Source organism: Salmo salar, chromosome ssa01 (assembly GCF_905237065.1).
Source record: "Salmo salar chromosome ssa01, Ssal_v3.1, whole genome shotgun sequence".
Taxonomy (NCBI): Eukaryota; Metazoa; Chordata; class Actinopteri; order Salmoniformes; family Salmonidae; genus Salmo; species Salmo salar.
In genome coordinates, this window is record NC_059442.1 from 44,586,404 (window position 1) to 44,603,942 (window position 17,539).

Consider the following 17,539-nt stretch of genomic DNA (forward strand, 5'->3'; position numbering starts at 1 on the left):
GTGGAAATCTGTCCATTGGTTTGATGAGTCCAAATTAGAGATTTTTGGTTCCAACTGCCATGTCTTTGTGAGACGCAGAGTAGGTGAACGGATGATCTCCGCATGTGTGGTTCCCACGTGAAGCATGGAGGAGGAGGTGTGATGATGTGGGGGTGCTTTTCTGGTGACACTATGATTTATTTAGAATTCAAGGCACACTTGACCAGCATGGCTACCACAGCATTCTGCAGCAATACGCCATCCCATCTGGTTTGTGCTAAGTGGGACTATCATTTGTTTTTCTACAGGACAATGACCCAAAACACACCTCCAGGCTGTGTAAGGGCTATTTGACCAAGAAGGAGAGTGATGGTGCTGCATCAGATAACCTGGCCACCACAATCACCCGACCTCAACCCAATCGAGATGGTTAGTAAAAATTAAGAAAAACCCTTGAAACTTTCAAAGTTCTTACATTTCTGGATTAACTGACCTTCGTGTCTTAAAGTATTGATGGACTGTCATTTCTCTTTGCTTATTTGAGCTGTTCTTGCCATAATATGGACTTGGTCTTTTACCAAATAGGGCTATCTTCTGTATACCAACCCTACCTTGTCACAACACAGCTGAGTGGCTCAAACACATTAATTAAGAAGGAAAGAAATACCACAAATTAACTTTTAACAAGGCACACCTGTTAATTGAAATGCATTCCAGGTGACTACCTTATGAAGCTGGTTGAGAGAATGCCAAGAATGTGCAAAGCTGTCATCATGGCAAAGCCTGGCTACTTTGAAGAATCTAAAATATATTTTCATTTGTTTAACACTTTTGGTTACTACATGATTCCATGTGTTATTTCATAGTTTTGATGTCTTCACTATTATTCTACAATGTAGAACATAGTAAAAATAAAGAAAAGCCCTTGAATATGTAGGTTTTCCAAACTTTTCACTGGTACTGTATATATAACTGAGATTAAAAAGACTAGGCAACAGGATACATAATAAACAGTAGCAGCAGCGTATGTGATGAGTCAAAAAAAGGGTCAATGCAAAACGTCTGGGCAGCTGTTTGGTTGACTATTTAACTAACAAAAAGTCAGTGTTAGTGGTAACTCACCAAGTTACAGATAATTTACCTCTTATTAAAGCAGTCGCTAATTCCCATGATTAGTTATTGACATCGTTACAGGACAGTCAGGATAGAGAAAACACAGTGATGTTTCAGATTATATCATATTTGTCCTAGGAGGGAGAACTCTCCAGAATGAAGTGAATAGAGATTTATATTCTACCGACATCCTCTGGTGATGAATGATCAGTACAGACAACTGTTACTTTGAGAAAGGAGAGAACGTCAATTGCACCTAAACACAATCCTTCATATTCCAGGCACTGTTACTAAGAATACCATGATCAATTATACAATGGATTTCGTGTGTCGTTTAGTCATAAAATGTATTCACTGTCTATTAATTCAGTTCTAATATGCTGGAGGGTGAGCAAATTATGATTGCTGGTTGTATAGTTTAGTACATAGTGCCATGGGTCGCATTAGCTTTCAGAAATCAGCATTTTCAAAACGCAGACCATAAAACACATGCGTTTTAAACCATTTCACCTGCGTTTTATATTGAAAGTCAACAGTGGTGTTTTGCTTCAATGAAGTGATACCGGACGTGCAAGAACTAGACGATGCATGGCCATCATATTTCTGAATGTTTATTGTAGAAAGAATGTAGCCAGATACATTTCCTAATGTTTTGCTTGAAGAATCTTGCATTTTAACTAGTTACCAGAGAAATACTAAACAGGAGGAAAGTACCGGACAAAAGTAGCCTACAATAGGCTGCACATCAGTCAGTGCAAAAACATTTCATCGGAGTGTAGAAGTGAAACTAAAGCACGAAATTAGTCCTTTTACATGAATGATTTGGAGCGAACCCTGACTGAAACCGAGCAGAATTTACATTAAGAAGCATTTTATAAAACGCAACAAGATGTAGCCTATTTTCTGCGTTGTATCTTTCCTTTTCTGCGTGACAAATGCGAATCCTGCGTTAACGCGACCCCTGATAATACTGTTACAAAGTCCTTAACGTTTCTCGGTAAACATCAACATAACTCTCGTCAGTAGGTCATTACAAGCTTAGAGGCATAAGGTTTGTGTGGTTTCATTGTGGGACGATCTGAACAGGGGATCTATTTCTATGTTATTATTTCTCTATGGCCTCTCTCTTTATGTTGGTGTCAGTATGTTCCCCTGTCTCTCTCAGTTGTGTCCCGGTGGTTTATTTTGAGGTCTTCTTCACAGCTGTTATATCTGTGGGGCCAGAGTTAGAGCACCCCTCCCCCTCTCTCTCTCACCCCCCTCCTCACGTCTCCTTTCCCCTCTCCTAGATCCTGGACCTTTTGGTAAGAAGCAGTTCAGTATCTTCTATGCGTTTGTTTGCAGATATTTGAGTTTTGGATGGTGTAGAATGAAATATTTCCATGGGTATATGTTTTCTGTCTTGTGCATTGTAAGTTTGCATTGTGCGTTTGAACGTATTTAGGATAAGCTTACTTTTGGGGGGGAATGGGTGACTTGTCACACTCGTGAAGCAGTGTAATGTTTCTATCGTGATGGAACCTCTTGTTCTTTGGTGTTTTATGAGAAGTTGTCAGCCACAATATAGGCCAAATGCATTTTTACATGTCCCGTTGTGTCAAATGAATGTTCTGTTCAAAGTTTTTCTTGGAATGGATTAGGAAGGCTATAGAAATAGATATGTCTTAATTTCTTCTGATTAAATGTCAATTCTAACTCAGTTGGGTAGTCACTTAAGTACTTTGCTGGATATTTAAAGTGATGTTTTTAGTGTCATTAATCTATCAAGTACTTTAACAAAGAATATGAATGTACTACAATTTACAACAACGAGTGGAGGATTGTGAAAAAAAGAAATAACATGCCCATATTAAGAAGTTCCTAAAATAGCATATGGACCCAGAACAGGTGCCATGTGCTCTGACTACTCTTCTCTGACTACTCTGCTCTGACTACTCTGCTCTGCCTGTGAGTTGAGACTGAGTAGAGGGTGCGCTCTGCCTGTGAGTTGAGACTGAGTAGAGGGTATGCACCCGGGCAGCAGGCTAATTATATGCACGTAAACAGGCCACAGTCAAGCACCACCAGACTTCAATAGGCAAACAGACAGTGGAGGTTGATAGATTATAAATTGCTAATCTGATCGACTATGTCATTAAGGGTAATTTAATACATAAACAAGAGAAAACATTTTAAATCATATTGGAAAAGATTATTTAAGCTATTCTGATAAAGATTGGTTTGACCTTGGCTTTTCTTATACAGTAGTATATCAAATACTATTAGTATATAGCACTGCTTTTCATTTCCAAGCTTGAGAAACTAATCAGGGCGCTTTCTTTGTGAGTGTGTGTAATAGGGCTATAAGATTCGTCTCATTAACTGTCATCCTTCACAGAAACATTGAACTTGAACAAGAACATGTCCATATTAGTTCAAGTAATTCTAATTCTATGCTGTATCATTATATCTTAGTGCAAGCCTATCAGAATGGAGACATGTCAGGTGAGTGACCAGGGTGATCCAGCCCAGTGTCAGGGTCAGGTGGACCTGACAGACGACCTGAGCAAGCAGCTAGAGGACATCATCAGTACCTACCAGGAGGCCAGTGATGAGCCTGCTGAGCAGGAAGAGGTGGAGGAGGAGGTTCTGAAGGAGCAGGTCACCAAGAGCTCCGCCAAGGACCAGAAACTAGAGAAGAAGATGCTGAAAAGCCTTGGTGGGTTGTGTGTTCTTCTTCATCTTTCTTCTTCTGTTCTATTTAGCATCTATTCAGCATCAATAGTTGTTAGTGTTACAGTGTATCAATAGTTTTAGTGTTATTAACTGTACTGTAACATGATCTCTATTCAGGCAAAGAGGCCATGCTATTGATGCAGAGCTTGAACAAGCTCGGCACTCCAGAGCAAAAACTGGAGGCCATCATCAAGAAGCACGCTGAGCTGGTGAGTGGACCATGCTGAATTATACACCGGAGGTAGTATGCTGTGGTGCCTAGTAGGGAACTAGATGTGGTCTTTGCCCATGTACATTTGTATTATCTGTTCATGCTAAATATGTTTTATATTATTCGTAGTGAAGCATATAGTTATATTTATCTAACTGGCTGCTAACCAGTACCATATCATTAGTCTACACCTATGCAGCAGTATTTGCTTATTCTACATAGATTTCTTTGTGAAGAACAAAAATGATGTGTGTGTGTGTTGGTAGCTGGAGGAGCACCGGGTTGACCAGAAGCAGCTGAAGGTTCTGCAGAAGAAGCTTCTCCAGGTGATGAAGGAGAAGGACCAGCTTCAGAGTGAACACAGCAGAGCGGTTCTGGCCCGCAGCAAACTCGAGTCTCTGTGTAGGGAGCTGCAGAGACACAACAAGACACTGAAGGTGAGCCTCTCGCTGTAGCATATACTGCAGTGCTATAGTACACAGACTGCTCTGTGTGACATCCTAGGTGAGGCTCTCATCTCACTGTCTACAGCAAACCAGACTTAATCAAATGCATATATCAAATACTACTTTTAAATACCTAAACTGTGCTTAATTATTTCATATTCCCTATACAGTGGAACCAATGGAATAGTCCCGAAAGTTCAAACTCCAAGCTAAATCAAGCGCAAACTCCAAGCTCAAATACTGACCCAGGTCTGATGCAACAACCAGTGGCGCTCACTAAGTTAAAATTGTGTGGCATGTGTATGGTTAGGCTACAGTTAGGGCTCTATTCAATTTGTAAAGCTGAAGCGTTACAGATTCCTTTGATAGAAATGTAAAGGTCATTTCCGATTGAGCTGACATATGCAGCATTTCCCGTGAATGCAGTCTCCACTCAAGTGGGAACATTGCCTTTAAATTTAAATGATGCTGTAAAGCTGAACTTCCGGGATGCGGATTGAATAGAGCCCTTAGTATGTTCGTACACGGTCTGTGTGTCTGCTTGTATGTGCAGCGACATTACAGTACATATTTCCTTGCATTATGAGTATATCTGTGAGTGTAACTTACTGTTCATCAGGTGTCTGTGAGTGTGAGATGAAGATTAAGATAACTTTATTGGTCAATTGCACACAAGGTCCAACCTAAATTTGACTTCCGCTTTTAACCCAACCCCTCCGAAAGACACACATACATATAGAGGTTTTGGAGAGGTGCGGGGGCTGCCACACTGGGCGCTCGGGGAGCTGTTGTTGTGGGGGTTAAGTGCCTTGCTCAAGGGCACAACGACAGGCAATGGTATCTAGGATTTGATACCAGGAACACTCTGGTTGCTAGCTCACTCCCCGGGATTCTAACTGGCAACCCATTGCTAGGCTACCTGCCACCCAACTAACTGTGCATCATCCTGTATAATGTGATCATGCAGGAGGAGACCCTCCAGAGGTGCAGGGAGGATGACCTGAAGAGGAAGGACATCACCACTCACTTCCAGAGCACGCTAACGGACATCCAGGTCCAGATCGAGGAGCACAGTAACCGCAACACCAAACTCTGTCAGGAGAACAGCGACCTGGCAGAGAAACTCAAGAGCCTCATCTCCCAGTACGACGCAAGAGAAGCGGTATGGGGCCTTATTACAGACGCTCGGGACTGGAGTTTGTAGTGCAGTTTAAACTGAATGTGTTTACTTATATCAACATGCTATAATAATAATAATATATTTATTTTATATAGCGTTTGTCAAGACAATGAGAATCTCAAAGATGCTTTAAAACAATAAAACAAATGTTACTGTGTGCGTCTCTCTAACATACGGTATGTCACATACACATTTCAAGTTCCTTAGCGACGGCATTCAATACTCAACTGAGATAGAGACCCCCTCATTATTGACCACAACAGGCCCATGCAACACCAGGAGTCACTGTGTGACCCAAAAAAACTTGCTCCTCCATGAGTCAAGACTCAAGAGCATGCTCAGTTGTTCAGTTGTCTCATCTTACGTTTCCTTTTTAGTATTTTAGCAGTGCATTAATCTTAAGATAGCTAGGTGAGACAACCACACATCACAGTCATAGTAAGGTAAATGTTCTTCAATCGAGTAGCTATCAGCAAAGTCAGTGCTAGTAAGAAAAGACAAGTGTGAGTGTTTGTGCAAAGAAGTCGTTTTTTTGTTTTTTTTTTTCACAGTGTTGTTAGTGTCTGATAAGCTTGGCTCTGTTCATCTCTGCGTAAATGTCATAGTTCTCCTTTAAAGTAAAAATGTTACCACTAGCAATATACCAATGATAAATACTAGCCCTTGCCTCCTGTCTTACTGTGGCTATGTTGCGTCAAATGTGTAATGTTCGTCTCAGTGAAAGTGACCCAGTCTCCCTCTTCTTACCTTGCAGAACCTGGAAAAGGTATTCAAACATCGAGACCTGCAGCAGCAGTTGTTGGAAACCAAACTTGAACAGGCAAACATGTTCATTAAAGAGGGAGAGGAGAAGCACAAGCGAGAGAGGGATCATGTAAGTTAGCATCTTTCAGCAAGACTTGACTGACTTAATAGATTTTATACAATTTAAGATATTTTATTCATATGTATTTGTTATGTAAGAGTTTAATCACATGTTCAGTTCATTTTTTATACTGTCTGAAATATGGATCAGTGGATGGAATAAGTTAGACACTGACATAAAATATTTTTGAGAAATTCCATTTAGTGACAAAGCAAATAATTATTAACTGATTTATTTTTTGTAAATTGTATTTCTCCAAAGTTGATAAATAAGGCGGCACAGTCACAGGTGAAGGTGCAGATTTTGAAAGAGCAAGAGGAAGGGATGCAGGCCCAGGTAAATGGAGACTGTCTCTGTCTGTCTGCCCCCCCCCCCCGTATTTTTGTCTGTAATGTATTTTTCGTTATGTGTCGGACTGTGTAAGACTAGCTGTCACCACTGCCGTCGGCTAATAGGGATCCTAATAAAATCTAATCAAAATCTCTGTCTCTCTCTCTGTGTCTGTCTCTATATTTTACAAACTTAACTTTCCCATTTCTCCCTCCAGTTGTCCATGTACTCTGAGAAGTTCGATCAGTTCCAGGGGACTGTGTCGAAGAGCAACGGAGTGTACGCCAGCTTCAAACAGGACATGGAGAAGGTAGCCTAAGCCTTGTTCTCCGTATCTTACTATCTCCTATTATGATGACCTTATCTATAATCTTATATGAGGTCAATTTTGTTGCCATGGCACAAATACAATCCCTTTGTTTACTCTTTGATTTAACTGACACACTTTAAAAATGTGATGGGTTTTGTCTTGTAGATGACCAAGAGAATGAGGAAGCTGGAGAAGGAGTCTATTCAATGGAAAAGCCGTTTTGAGGGCTGCAACAAGGCTCTTATTGATATGCTCACAGATGTAAGATACCATACACGTAGCGTACACTTTTCACCCATTTTTTGAATGTTACTTTTACGGTCACCCTCTGTCAAAGACATGATGAAAGACAAACAAGCAACAAAGAGTTAAATATGACTCTGACTCATGGTGGAGATAGTGTCTGCATACCAAATGCACCCTATTCCCTAGTGCCCTACACTTGACCATAGCCCTATTGACTTTATGCACTATATAGTGAATAGGATACCATTTGGAATGACACCTATGAGTGATCTTTATGAATATCTGTACTGATTTTCACCCTGTATATTTCTACTCCATTCAGAAAACCTTGAAGGAAAAGGAGTTTGAGCTGTTCACCCTGAAGACCCAGAAGCTGGAAAAACTGTGCCGGGCGCTGCAGGAGGAGAGGAACAGTCTCTCTCATAAGCTCCAGGAAGCAAATCCAGCGGCTGCAACCAGTGTAGCGGAGATGAAAGAAAATGAGACAAAGGAGAAGGAGAACCCAGAGGTACCTGCTGCTGAGAAGCCCATTGAGACACCCTCTGAAAACCCCTCTAATGAAAGCCCTACTCTCAAAGTACCTGTTGCTACAGAAACCCTCGCAGTTGTAACTTCTGCTCCAGAAAAACCTGCAACACACCTGACCAGCGAGCTGGATAACCTGAAGGCCCAGAAGTCCCGTCTGCAGGAGATTCAAATGTCGTTCACCCTTTCCAACGTTGTGCCACCTGAGTTCTTTGACAACGAGGAAGAGGAGGAGACCACCACAGAGCCACATGGACACACTGAGGCCCCAGAGGCCAGTAGCGAGGCCAGCAAGACCCCAGAGGAACATGACATAGAGGGGTGTAATGGAGACAAGATGACAGAGGAGACCACTGGCCCTTTTTCTTCTTCTTCTCCTGCAGCAGCTGAAGGAGACAAAGCCCAGGAGCAGAGAGATAGGGAACTGGAGACAGTTGACTAGACTATGGTGTAGTTACAGTAGGTTACAATCAGAGATGAAGAACATGAAGTGATCATAACTTATTTGACTGGATTTTTTAAGAATAAACAATAAAAACATGCTCTTGTTTTCTTCTTTCTATGACTCCATGTTAGAAGAGAAGCTGAGAAGGGGGAGTTGTATAAATGGGAAGCCTAACACTGCATTGATTAGGAGTTGTATATCTTGTATTTATTACACATCTTTGCTGGTAGTTAATCATTAATCATTAACCATACAACATGGCTGAGAAGGAGACAGAAGCGCAGACTTATGCGAAAGCTTTGACAAGTTTTGTTGAAAATGGAAAAGCACTATTGGAACTCGCTGAACATGAGAGCAAAGAGGGTAGGTTGTGTACTAGGCCTACTGCTGGCGCTATCTATTAAAGATTCATGATTCATTCCTGCTCAACATGGACAATATGTAGAAGGCTAATGAGCTCTTGGCAAATGGCAACAGTGAGTTAAAGTCAGCAATGTCCTAAAAAGAGGTTATGACAGTTAATTAAATAAACATGTATATCATTTATAGGACTTCTGCAAGACTACATCAGGAAGAAGATCCGTATTGAACTGGACCAATCACTACTGGGACTTATTCCAGCAGGGGCAAGGTTATTCACAAGGTTCTGTTTTACATTAACAAGTTATTAACCCTTTACAATCCGTTTCTAAGCACGTATTTGCTGTCAAACTGACTCAGCCTTTCAGGCGCTGAAAATATACTCAGGAAATGATGCAACATCTAGCCTATATAGATTCAATGATTATTATTGGAAATGACCAAATATGTTTGCAAACAATGAAAGACATTGATTATTATACATCACCAGCATGTCAGTGAAGAAGAGAAAAGACGCTGACGAACTATGGAAGAGAAGCTACCAGTAAGACATACAGCAAAGCTATGTTTCCTAATCAAAACCATTGACTTTGAATGTCAACACCTTTGTGAGATCAACTTTATTAGAGTCAATGCCTTTAGTAATAATTCACTGTTTACCTCATTAGATTAACCTTTGAACAGCTCATACAGAAGTTACAGTTATTGTTCTCTCTCTCCCTCTCTCTAGATGTGCTGAAATGCAGGATGCTGTTGAGGACTTCTTGCAGCTGGGAGTAAGCTGATATGGCTGTTGCTAGGCCTGTGTTTGATATTACTTGCATGATTCTGTGTAAAAACTCTTGTGTATTAGCTTAGCAGGTTAGTGTTTTTTCTTGTTCTGGAGGCAGCTACCTTGCATTAACACTTCCTTCATCCGACATCCACTGGATGTGCTTGGTAATAGGTGCAGTGGGATAGTTTTCTGGAGTACTTGGACAAGGAGCTACATCTGGATGATAGAATCTTTGGTCAAGAGCCGCAAGTAAAATGCCTGTCGCCTGACATACCCCTCATTGATGCCCAGACTGGAGCGTGAGTTTGATTACTTTGTCTTACATGGCCTCTTCTTTGTGATAAGAGAATAGGTCAAACCAGGGTATTAACTTCTGTCTGTCAGAAGTGACGTATTTGGTCTGTCTATCTGTCTCTCTGTATTTGTTCAGAACTCTGACGTTAGGGAAGTACCTTGGGAGAGGTGAGAAAGTTCTACTTGTGTTGATCCGTCAGTTCTCCTGCCTCCTCTGTCGAATCCATCTGAAAGATCTGGACGCCCATAAGGTGAGCCATGCGTTGACAGTTGTATCTAAGGTTTATGGTACACCTAGTTGACTCTTCTCATCAACATTAGTTCTCTGTGCATAGCCTATAACCTTTATGGATACACAGAACTGTGATAAGGAAAAAATATGCACGTCCATATTCAGGTGCTGGACAGAAAAAACATATTCAAGTTGAGGCCATTACACAGAGCACTGTGCCTTGTGTTGCAGATTGCCCTGGAAGCACGTTCAGTGCAAGTGGTGGTGGTGTCATTTGGCTGCAGAGAGGGGGCGTTGCATTGGCTAGCGGAGACAGGTTGCCAGTATGACATGGTGTTAGACCCACACAGGAAGGTTAGAGTTACCAGGCAAATTGATTAATTTAGAACGAGGCATCGCAGTGTCAAATGTATTTGATTCACTCACTTCCTAATACTTATCTGACTAAAATGACTTATGTTATACATACTATATAGTATATTTACTACTACTATTACAATGCACTATAAACAGTCATGTTATGTTGGGGGATTGCAGGTATACAGCGCTTTTGGCTTGAGAGCATCTCTAAAGAAAGTGTTGAACTTCAACAACATGCTACTCTATGCTGAATACGTTGTGGCAAACCTGGAGTTTCCAAGAGGTCTGCCGTCTATAGAAGATGATATGTTTCAGGTGTGGTTGTGAGATGATCAGATACATAAAGAATACATTCATTAAGGAGTGTACTTTTATGGTTATACTTTCGTTCATTCTGTTTTCCGTGTATTCTCAGCTTGGAGGAGACTTTGTCCTGGATGACCAGGGGAGGGTGCTGTTCTCTCACTGCTGTGACAGCCCTATAGACAGACCTGCTGTAGAGGACATACTGAAAGCCCTATAGAATGACCTGCAGTAGAGGACATGCTGGGTGCCATTCAGAAGGGATACCCAAACCTGTCAGGTTCAACATTATGTTAAAAGAAACAAGCAGACCCCATCTCATCTGATACATAAATGGCTTTATCACAGGGAGATATCAGCTATAGACTATTGCCCTCAAATTCTTCCCCCCCTAATCAGGGGCTGATTTAGACCTGGGACACCAGGTCGGTGAAATTAATTATCAGGTTGTAGAACAGAAAACCAGCAGTACTCCGGTTAACCATAGGGTAAGATTTGAATACCCCTGGACTGAGATTATATTAGCCAGTCTCTTTCAATAGCTGCTGTACAACTCTAGCACTGGAGACTATAGTCCAGGGGTATTCAATCTTACCCTACGAGGTTACTGCTGGTTTTCTGTTCTACTAATTGCACCCACCTGCTGTTCAAGGTCTAAATCTGTCCCTGATTAGAGTGGGAAGAATAAAAAAAAACTGTGGAACTGGCTTCAAGTTCCAGATTTGAATTTGAAGCAAATCTTACATGCTCTAACAGTTTATTACAAGAGACTAGCTAAACACTAACAGGTAGTATCTGATCAATCAAGAGAAACCTTATATGACATTCCCTCATTTCTTGTGAATTATGATTTTTATTGGTTTCCAATGAGATTTCTTATTATTTGCTTGCTGTTGTAGACCTTTTTGAAAGTGTTTTGGATGGCGTAGATGCCGGTGATGTAACCATATGCTCTAACTTAGAGCTTAGTTCTTCTACGAACTGTGGTTACAAAATGTGGTACATAAGGTGCAAGCATGCAGCACAGTTTTGGTGTTGTTGTTTAAATTCATGATTACCTACATAACCTACAGCACCAGTTACTAATATATTATTAAAGGCACTGCAGAAGAGGATTTCACCTTATGGACATTCTTGGAAAGCACCCAATGTCATTGCAAAAGACACCAAGAGAAATAGTGTACTATTTAGGACCATAACTTATCTTCTTTACTTTTAAAAGGGCAGACTGCAGCAAAGATGGTGGATAAATGTTCACTCAGGCCATTTACCATTGTCTAAAGGGGGTGGCTTAATTATGATTATATGATGTATATGTAATTGTATATACATACAATAAAATGACCTAGGTCCATCAGCTCAACATTCTCAACACTACACTCTAATAGACATTTAGTCAAATGCAACCAGAAAGACCCCTCAACCCTCAATTTCAATGACTGTTTTATTGTCAACAGAGTCAAATACAGTAAAATAAACGTTTTTAATTTTGATGAGGTAATATCTTTTAAAGTAAAATTATTGTACATACTGTCTTACCCACTTTATATGAATATACTGTATTCTAGTCATGGCCCATCCTATATAACTACTGATGTACATACCTTTTTCTATAAATACACAGTCTTAATTTCTTTATTTTTACTTTTTGGATTATGTGAATATTGTTGTACACCTGCAAAAACATATGCAAATCTATATATACGACCAATAAACTTTGATTTGAAAATGCAGCTATGCTAGCATTCACTAGCAAGCTAGCTGATATCAGATTTGAGTAAAATGAAATTTAACATTTGATCATATTTAGAAAATATATTTCTGTTAAGAAAACATTTATTTCATAATCCCCCCCCAACAAAAAAAACAATTTCCCAGTTTAACTGGAGTCCCAGTTTAACAGTAGGCAATTGGCATACTGGTACATTGTCCAAATGAGTCATTTCAATTCACAATTACATCCCATTACAAAATAATGTTGTAACGAGACACTGAATATCCTTTCTTATTTATTTTTATAACCTTAACATTATTTACCTCAGAACGCTATGTCATTTTACTTACCATTATGCATCTGTTCTCATGGCCCTCTGTTCCCTCAGCCCTATGTTCCCTCAGCCCTATGTTCCCTCAACCCTATGTTCCTTCAACCCTATGTTCCTTCAACCCTATGGCTCTTTGCATGATTGACCTTAAACTGAGGCTTTGGTGGTGGGTCACCTCCTCCCTGCGTCTACCGGCCCAGTCGCACACATTCCGCATTGTAAACCTATTTTATTGGTACAGTCGGTTTCCGCCTCATCTCTGCTGTAACACTTTGTCCAAACCGGGTTCTGCTCACCATTCCCGCCTCTGGTGGTTGCACATGGTCATGAAACTCGAGTACTCGAATATTTGGATTTGGATCTTCAGCATCGAACATGTAGTCACTCTTGCTCTGCAGTTCTTTCGCTAGCACTTCCTCCGAATGTTGTCACCCCTCGTTTGGTGCCGATGATACCTGAAGTGTGCATACTCACTTAACAAACCTTTGCTTGAAAAACGAGAGAAAAGCGCCAATAGTAATGTTTGTCCATTTAGAGACGCCATGGCCAAAATAGTCCGAATTAATCTAAGATAACTCAATAAATCTTTCATTCATTGTAAAGTTTTTGCTGAGGAGATCTTAGTCACACAATTTTACATCTAACGAAGATGTTTGGTGCAGTATTTCCCAATGAAAACGTGCATGAAAATGAGTCGTCTCTCGTTGAATGACAACAAAGACTTTATTGAAGAATCCCTACTCTTGACCAATCACCAATGAAGGGGGCGTAGACTTTGACTGCGGACTTCGTATTGCCTCAAGAAAAAATGTTGTGTACCTGAACAGCCGACAAAACTTCATAAAAACTCATAATATATGCATGAACTCTTCCGAATTGTTTTGGCTTGGAAGCATGGGGACGCTTAAGTCGCTCTAAATAAGAGCGTATGCTAAATGGCCAAAATGTGAAGGTAAAACTAAACATTTGCAAAGCACACTGGGTATTTCTATAATGAGCTGTGTCCCAAATAATTCGTAATGTAATTAAAGTTGGCCTTGTTTGGGGACGGTGATCATTAGAGTTTGCTTTGCAAGTATTCATTTTCACGTAACATTTTGGTCACTTAGCAGACACTTTTATCACACCATATAGCCATCACACTTCTAATCAGGGGTGAAAGTAGATTTCATTTCATTCCTCTTATGTCTGCACACACTTTTTTTATGGGCCTAATCATAGAATTGTATATAGGATCTCTATGGGCCTAATAGTAAAGATGTGTTCTTCAACTTTTAAAACGTATTAGCCTACCTTTTAATGTGGCATAAACACAACCAGTCATGATGTTTTCCAGTGGTGCAACTTTCACTGGGGACATGGGGACATCCCCCCACATTCTGAAATTGCATTCTTGCCCCCCCCCCCCACAGTTTTATCATATGAATGTGATACAAAACGAGGCAAGGGTGTGCTTTAGGACCATGCAGACGCCTCCGAGCAGTCAGGTAGGCTGTTTGGAGTGTTTATCCGACTGGATAAAAAAATGACATTTCTAAAACCAAAGTTGCGCCCCTGATGTTTTCATCTGTTTGTCAAACAATTACTTCAAAAGGCTCATGTAGGCTACCGGCACACATTACTCAGCTGAACGACAGGGGGTGCAGAAAAAGATTGTCTTTAAGCCTCATTTAGATATTTTCTGCTTATAATTTCAAACATTTGGTAGGCTACTTGTTAGTAAACTTGTCTTTAATTAGATACATGCAGCTTCTCTTCTGTCATTACTTGATGCTAGTCTAGAATACTAAATAAAGCCTTATTCACCAGAAATGTCTTAAATTGATAGAATGATCAATGCATCATCAACAATCTATTTGACATTTGTAGTTTTTCTTTCATTTCTGCTTCTCTCGTGGAGCAAGGAATTTTTTTTAGGGTGGGGGGAGGATATATCGACCTCCGTAAGGTCCGGAAAGATATATCCATATTTTGTTTTGTTATGTTTTGAAATCTCCTTTTGTCTAAGTATTCAGCCCAACTCAGAAGCTTCAATTGCTGGATCCAGCAAACACTGAATCCAGCAAATGTCTATTTGAGGATTAACCTCTGGACGGGCTCCGTCCCGTATGCGGGATCAACATCCAGCGAAAAATCCTATCGCCATTTTCTTTACAAAATTTAATATATATATTTTTTCAAATATAGGACTATTGTATATCGTTTTATAGATACACCTCTCCTGAATCGAACCACGTTGTCCGATTTCAAAAGGCTTTACAGCAAAAGCAAAACATTAGATTATGTTAGAGGAGTATATCGTAAAAGTAGCCACATAGCCATTTTCCGACCAACCACATGCATCACAAATAACCAAAAAACAGCTAAATGCAGCACTAACCTTTGACAATCTTCATCAGATGACACTCCTAGGACATCATGTTACACAATACATGCATTCTTTTGTTCGATAAAGTTCATATTTATATATAAAAACAGCATTTTACATCGGTGCGTGACGTTGACTAACTATTTTCACTCAAATGCATCCGGTGAAACAGCGCTACAATTTACTAAATTACTATTCGAAAACATTTTTAAAATGTAATATTGTCATTCTAAGATTTATAGATTAACATCTCTTGAAAGCACCTGTAATGCCAGATTTAAAAATAACTTTACTGGGTAATCACACTTTGCGAGGGGGGATGCGATACTCAGAAAAATAGGCTACCGTTACAGGTCAGCGCCATCTTGGCACAATCGCATATCAAATCTACTCTTGCATACTATTGTCAATAATCCCTTACCTTTGATTATCTTCATCAGAAGGCACTTCCAGGAATCCCAGGTCCACAACAAATGTATTTTCGTTCGAAAAAGTTAATCCTTTATGTCCCAATAGCTTGTTGTTGTTAGTGCGTTCTGAAGGCTGCTCCAAAAGTACCGTCATTCGCGGGACTTCTCTCTCAACAAAATGCTTTTTTATTTTTATTTAGGTTCGTTCAAACATGTCAAACGTTGTATAACATAAATCTTTAGGGCCTTTTTCAACCAGAGCTCCAATAAGATTCAAGGGGGACGGTTGCATTGTCTTTCTAAACGTTTCGAAAGGGGAGGGTAGCCAGGATCAAACCACTTTGTAAAGACTGGGGACATCTAGTGGAAGCAATATGAAGTGCTCAATGAACCATAGCTCACGGTGTGATTTATAGGCAAAGTGATGAAGTTGAGTCCGCAATTCAGAATTCCACATCCTGTTACGATCTGTCTCGGGGTTTTGACTGCCATATGAGTTCTGTTATACTCACAGACACCATTCAAACAGTTTTAGAAACTTTAGGGTGTTTTCTATCCAAAACCAATAATTATATGCATATTCTAGTTACTGGGCAGGAGTAGTAACCAGATTAAATCGGGTACGTTTTTTATCCGGCCGTGTCAATACTGCCCCCTAGCCCTAACAGGTTAAACATTAACACTACAATTAAAATGGCTGCTGTAGTTGTGGCTATTTCCAGCGATGCAAAAACTGATGTCAAGGAAAATGAGACCTAGAGCAAGTTTGTGGGACGAAATTCCCCAAAGGACACTTTTTTACCTATTTTATCATGTAGAGAGAAATCCTGACAAAGGTATTTTGGTATTTTATTTGGATCCCCATTAGCTGTTGCAAGAGCAGCAACTACTCTTCCTGGGGTCCACACAAAACATGACACATGACATAATAGAGAACATCAATAGACAAGAACAGCTCAAGGACAGAAGTACATTTAAAAAAAATCAAGCACACGTAGCCTACATATCAATACATACACACAAACTATCTAGGTCAAATAGGGAGAGGCGTTGTGCCGTGAGGTGTTGCTTTATTGGAGTTCCATGCAAAAATGGCTCTATATGATACTGATGCTTTCTTGAATTTGTTCTGGATTTGGGGACTGTGAAAAGACCCCTGGTGGCATGTCTGGTGGGGTAAGTGTGTGTGTCAGCTGTGTGTAAGTTGACTATGCAAACCATTTGGGATTTTTTCAACACATTAATGTTTCTAATAAAAATAAAAAGTGATGCAGTCAGTCTCTCCTCAACTCTTAGCCGAGAGACTGGCATGCATAGCATTTATATTAGCCCTCTGATTACAATGAAGAACAAAACGTGCCGCTCTGTTCTGGGCCAGCTGCAGCTTAAGTAGATCTTTCCTTGCAGCACTCGACCACTCGATAATCAAGATAAGACAAAACTAGAGCCGACAGAACTTGCTTTTTGGAGTGTGGTGTTAAAAAAGCAGAGCATCTCTTTATTACGTACAGACCTCTCCCCATCTTTACAACCATTAAATCTATATGTTTTTACCATGACAGTTTACAATCTAAGGTAGCGCCAAGTAACTTGTCTCCTCAACTTGTTCAAAAGCAACACCATTCATTACCATTCTCAGCTAAGGTCTAGAACTTAGGGAATGATTTGTACCAAATACATGGCTCTTAGTTTTAGAGATGTTCAGGACCAGTTTATTACTGGCCACCCATTCCAAAACAGACTGCAACTCTTTGTTAATTAAGGGTTTCAGTGACTTCATTAGCTGTGGTTGCTGATGCATATATGGTTGAATCATCAGCATACATGGACACACATGCTTTGTTTAATGCCAGTGACAGGTCATTGGTAAAAATAGAAAATAGTTTTTGCATTGTGTCCAGCCCCCACTCTCTGTTTATCATCTATGCATATTCACTTTAACTATACCAAGCATATGGGTCTGCTGTTAGAACCCGTAAAGGACGCTTTACCACTCTTAGGTAGTGGAATGACTTTGGCTTCCCTCC

At 40.2% G+C, this 17,539-nt stretch overlaps 2 protein-coding genes across 3 annotated transcripts; both read left to right on the forward strand.

Annotated features, from left to right (window-relative positions):
* The first annotated feature begins 2,254 nt into the window (after positions 1 to 2,254).
* LOC106603250 (beta-taxilin) lies at positions 2,255 to 8,461 on the forward strand. The gene is made up of 10 exons (XM_014196647.2): positions 2,255 to 2,396; positions 3,547 to 3,790; positions 3,925 to 4,016; positions 4,285 to 4,455; positions 5,432 to 5,626; positions 6,399 to 6,518; positions 6,771 to 6,845; positions 7,057 to 7,149; positions 7,315 to 7,410; positions 7,718 to 8,461. The coding sequence occupies exons 2-10, from the start codon at positions 3,562 to 3,564 to the stop codon at positions 8,360 to 8,362; spliced, it is 1,716 nt and encodes a 571-aa protein (XP_014052122.2). The 5' UTR covers positions 2,255 to 2,396; positions 3,547 to 3,561; the 3' UTR covers positions 8,363 to 8,461.
* A 144-nt stretch (positions 8,462 to 8,605) lies between these two features.
* On the forward strand, positions 8,606 to 12,190 carry LOC106603844 (uncharacterized). Of its 2 annotated transcripts, none has more exons than XM_014198034.2 (9): positions 8,606 to 8,728; positions 8,915 to 9,008; positions 9,216 to 9,269; positions 9,456 to 9,501; positions 9,672 to 9,799; positions 9,931 to 10,045; positions 10,258 to 10,380; positions 10,564 to 10,701; positions 10,802 to 12,190. In XM_014198034.2, the coding sequence occupies exons 1-9, from the start codon at positions 8,623 to 8,625 to the stop codon at positions 10,907 to 10,909; spliced, it is 912 nt and encodes a 303-aa protein (XP_014053509.1). In that variant the 5' UTR covers positions 8,606 to 8,622; the 3' UTR covers positions 10,910 to 12,190. The 2 variants fall into 2 exon arrangements, with proteins under 2 accessions (XP_014053509.1, XP_014053519.1); XM_014198044.2 differs by having other exon boundaries at positions 8,614 to 8,728; positions 8,915 to 8,996.
* Positions 12,191 to 17,539: the final 5,349 nt, after the last annotated feature.

What these genes read in the sequence shown, in the direction of transcription:
- LOC106603250 (XM_014196647.2), top strand. Translation starts at nt 3,562, where the DNA reads ATGGAGACATGTCAGGTGAGTGACCAGGGTGATCCAGCCCAGTGTCAG. An exon ending in GAAGATGCTGAAAAGCCTTG is followed by an intron (nt 3,791 to 3,924) that starts GTGGGTTGTGTG and finishes ATCTCTATTCAG; the next exon opens with GCAAAGAGGCCATGCTATTG. An exon ending in TTATTGATATGCTCACAGAT is followed by an intron (nt 7,411 to 7,717) that starts GTAAGATACCAT and finishes TACTCCATTCAG; the next exon opens with AAAACCTTGAAGGAAAAGGA.
- LOC106603844 (XM_014198034.2), top strand. Translation starts at nt 8,623, where the DNA reads ATGGCTGAGAAGGAGACAGAAGCGCAGACTTATGCGAAAGCTTTGACA. An exon ending in GGGGCAAGGTTATTCACAAG is followed by an intron (nt 9,009 to 9,215) that starts GTTCTGTTTTAC and finishes ATACATCACCAG; the next exon opens with CATGTCAGTGAAGAAGAGAA. An exon ending in CTATGGAAGAGAAGCTACCA is followed by an intron (nt 9,270 to 9,455) that starts GTAAGACATACA and finishes CCCTCTCTCTAG; the next exon opens with ATGTGCTGAAATGCAGGATG.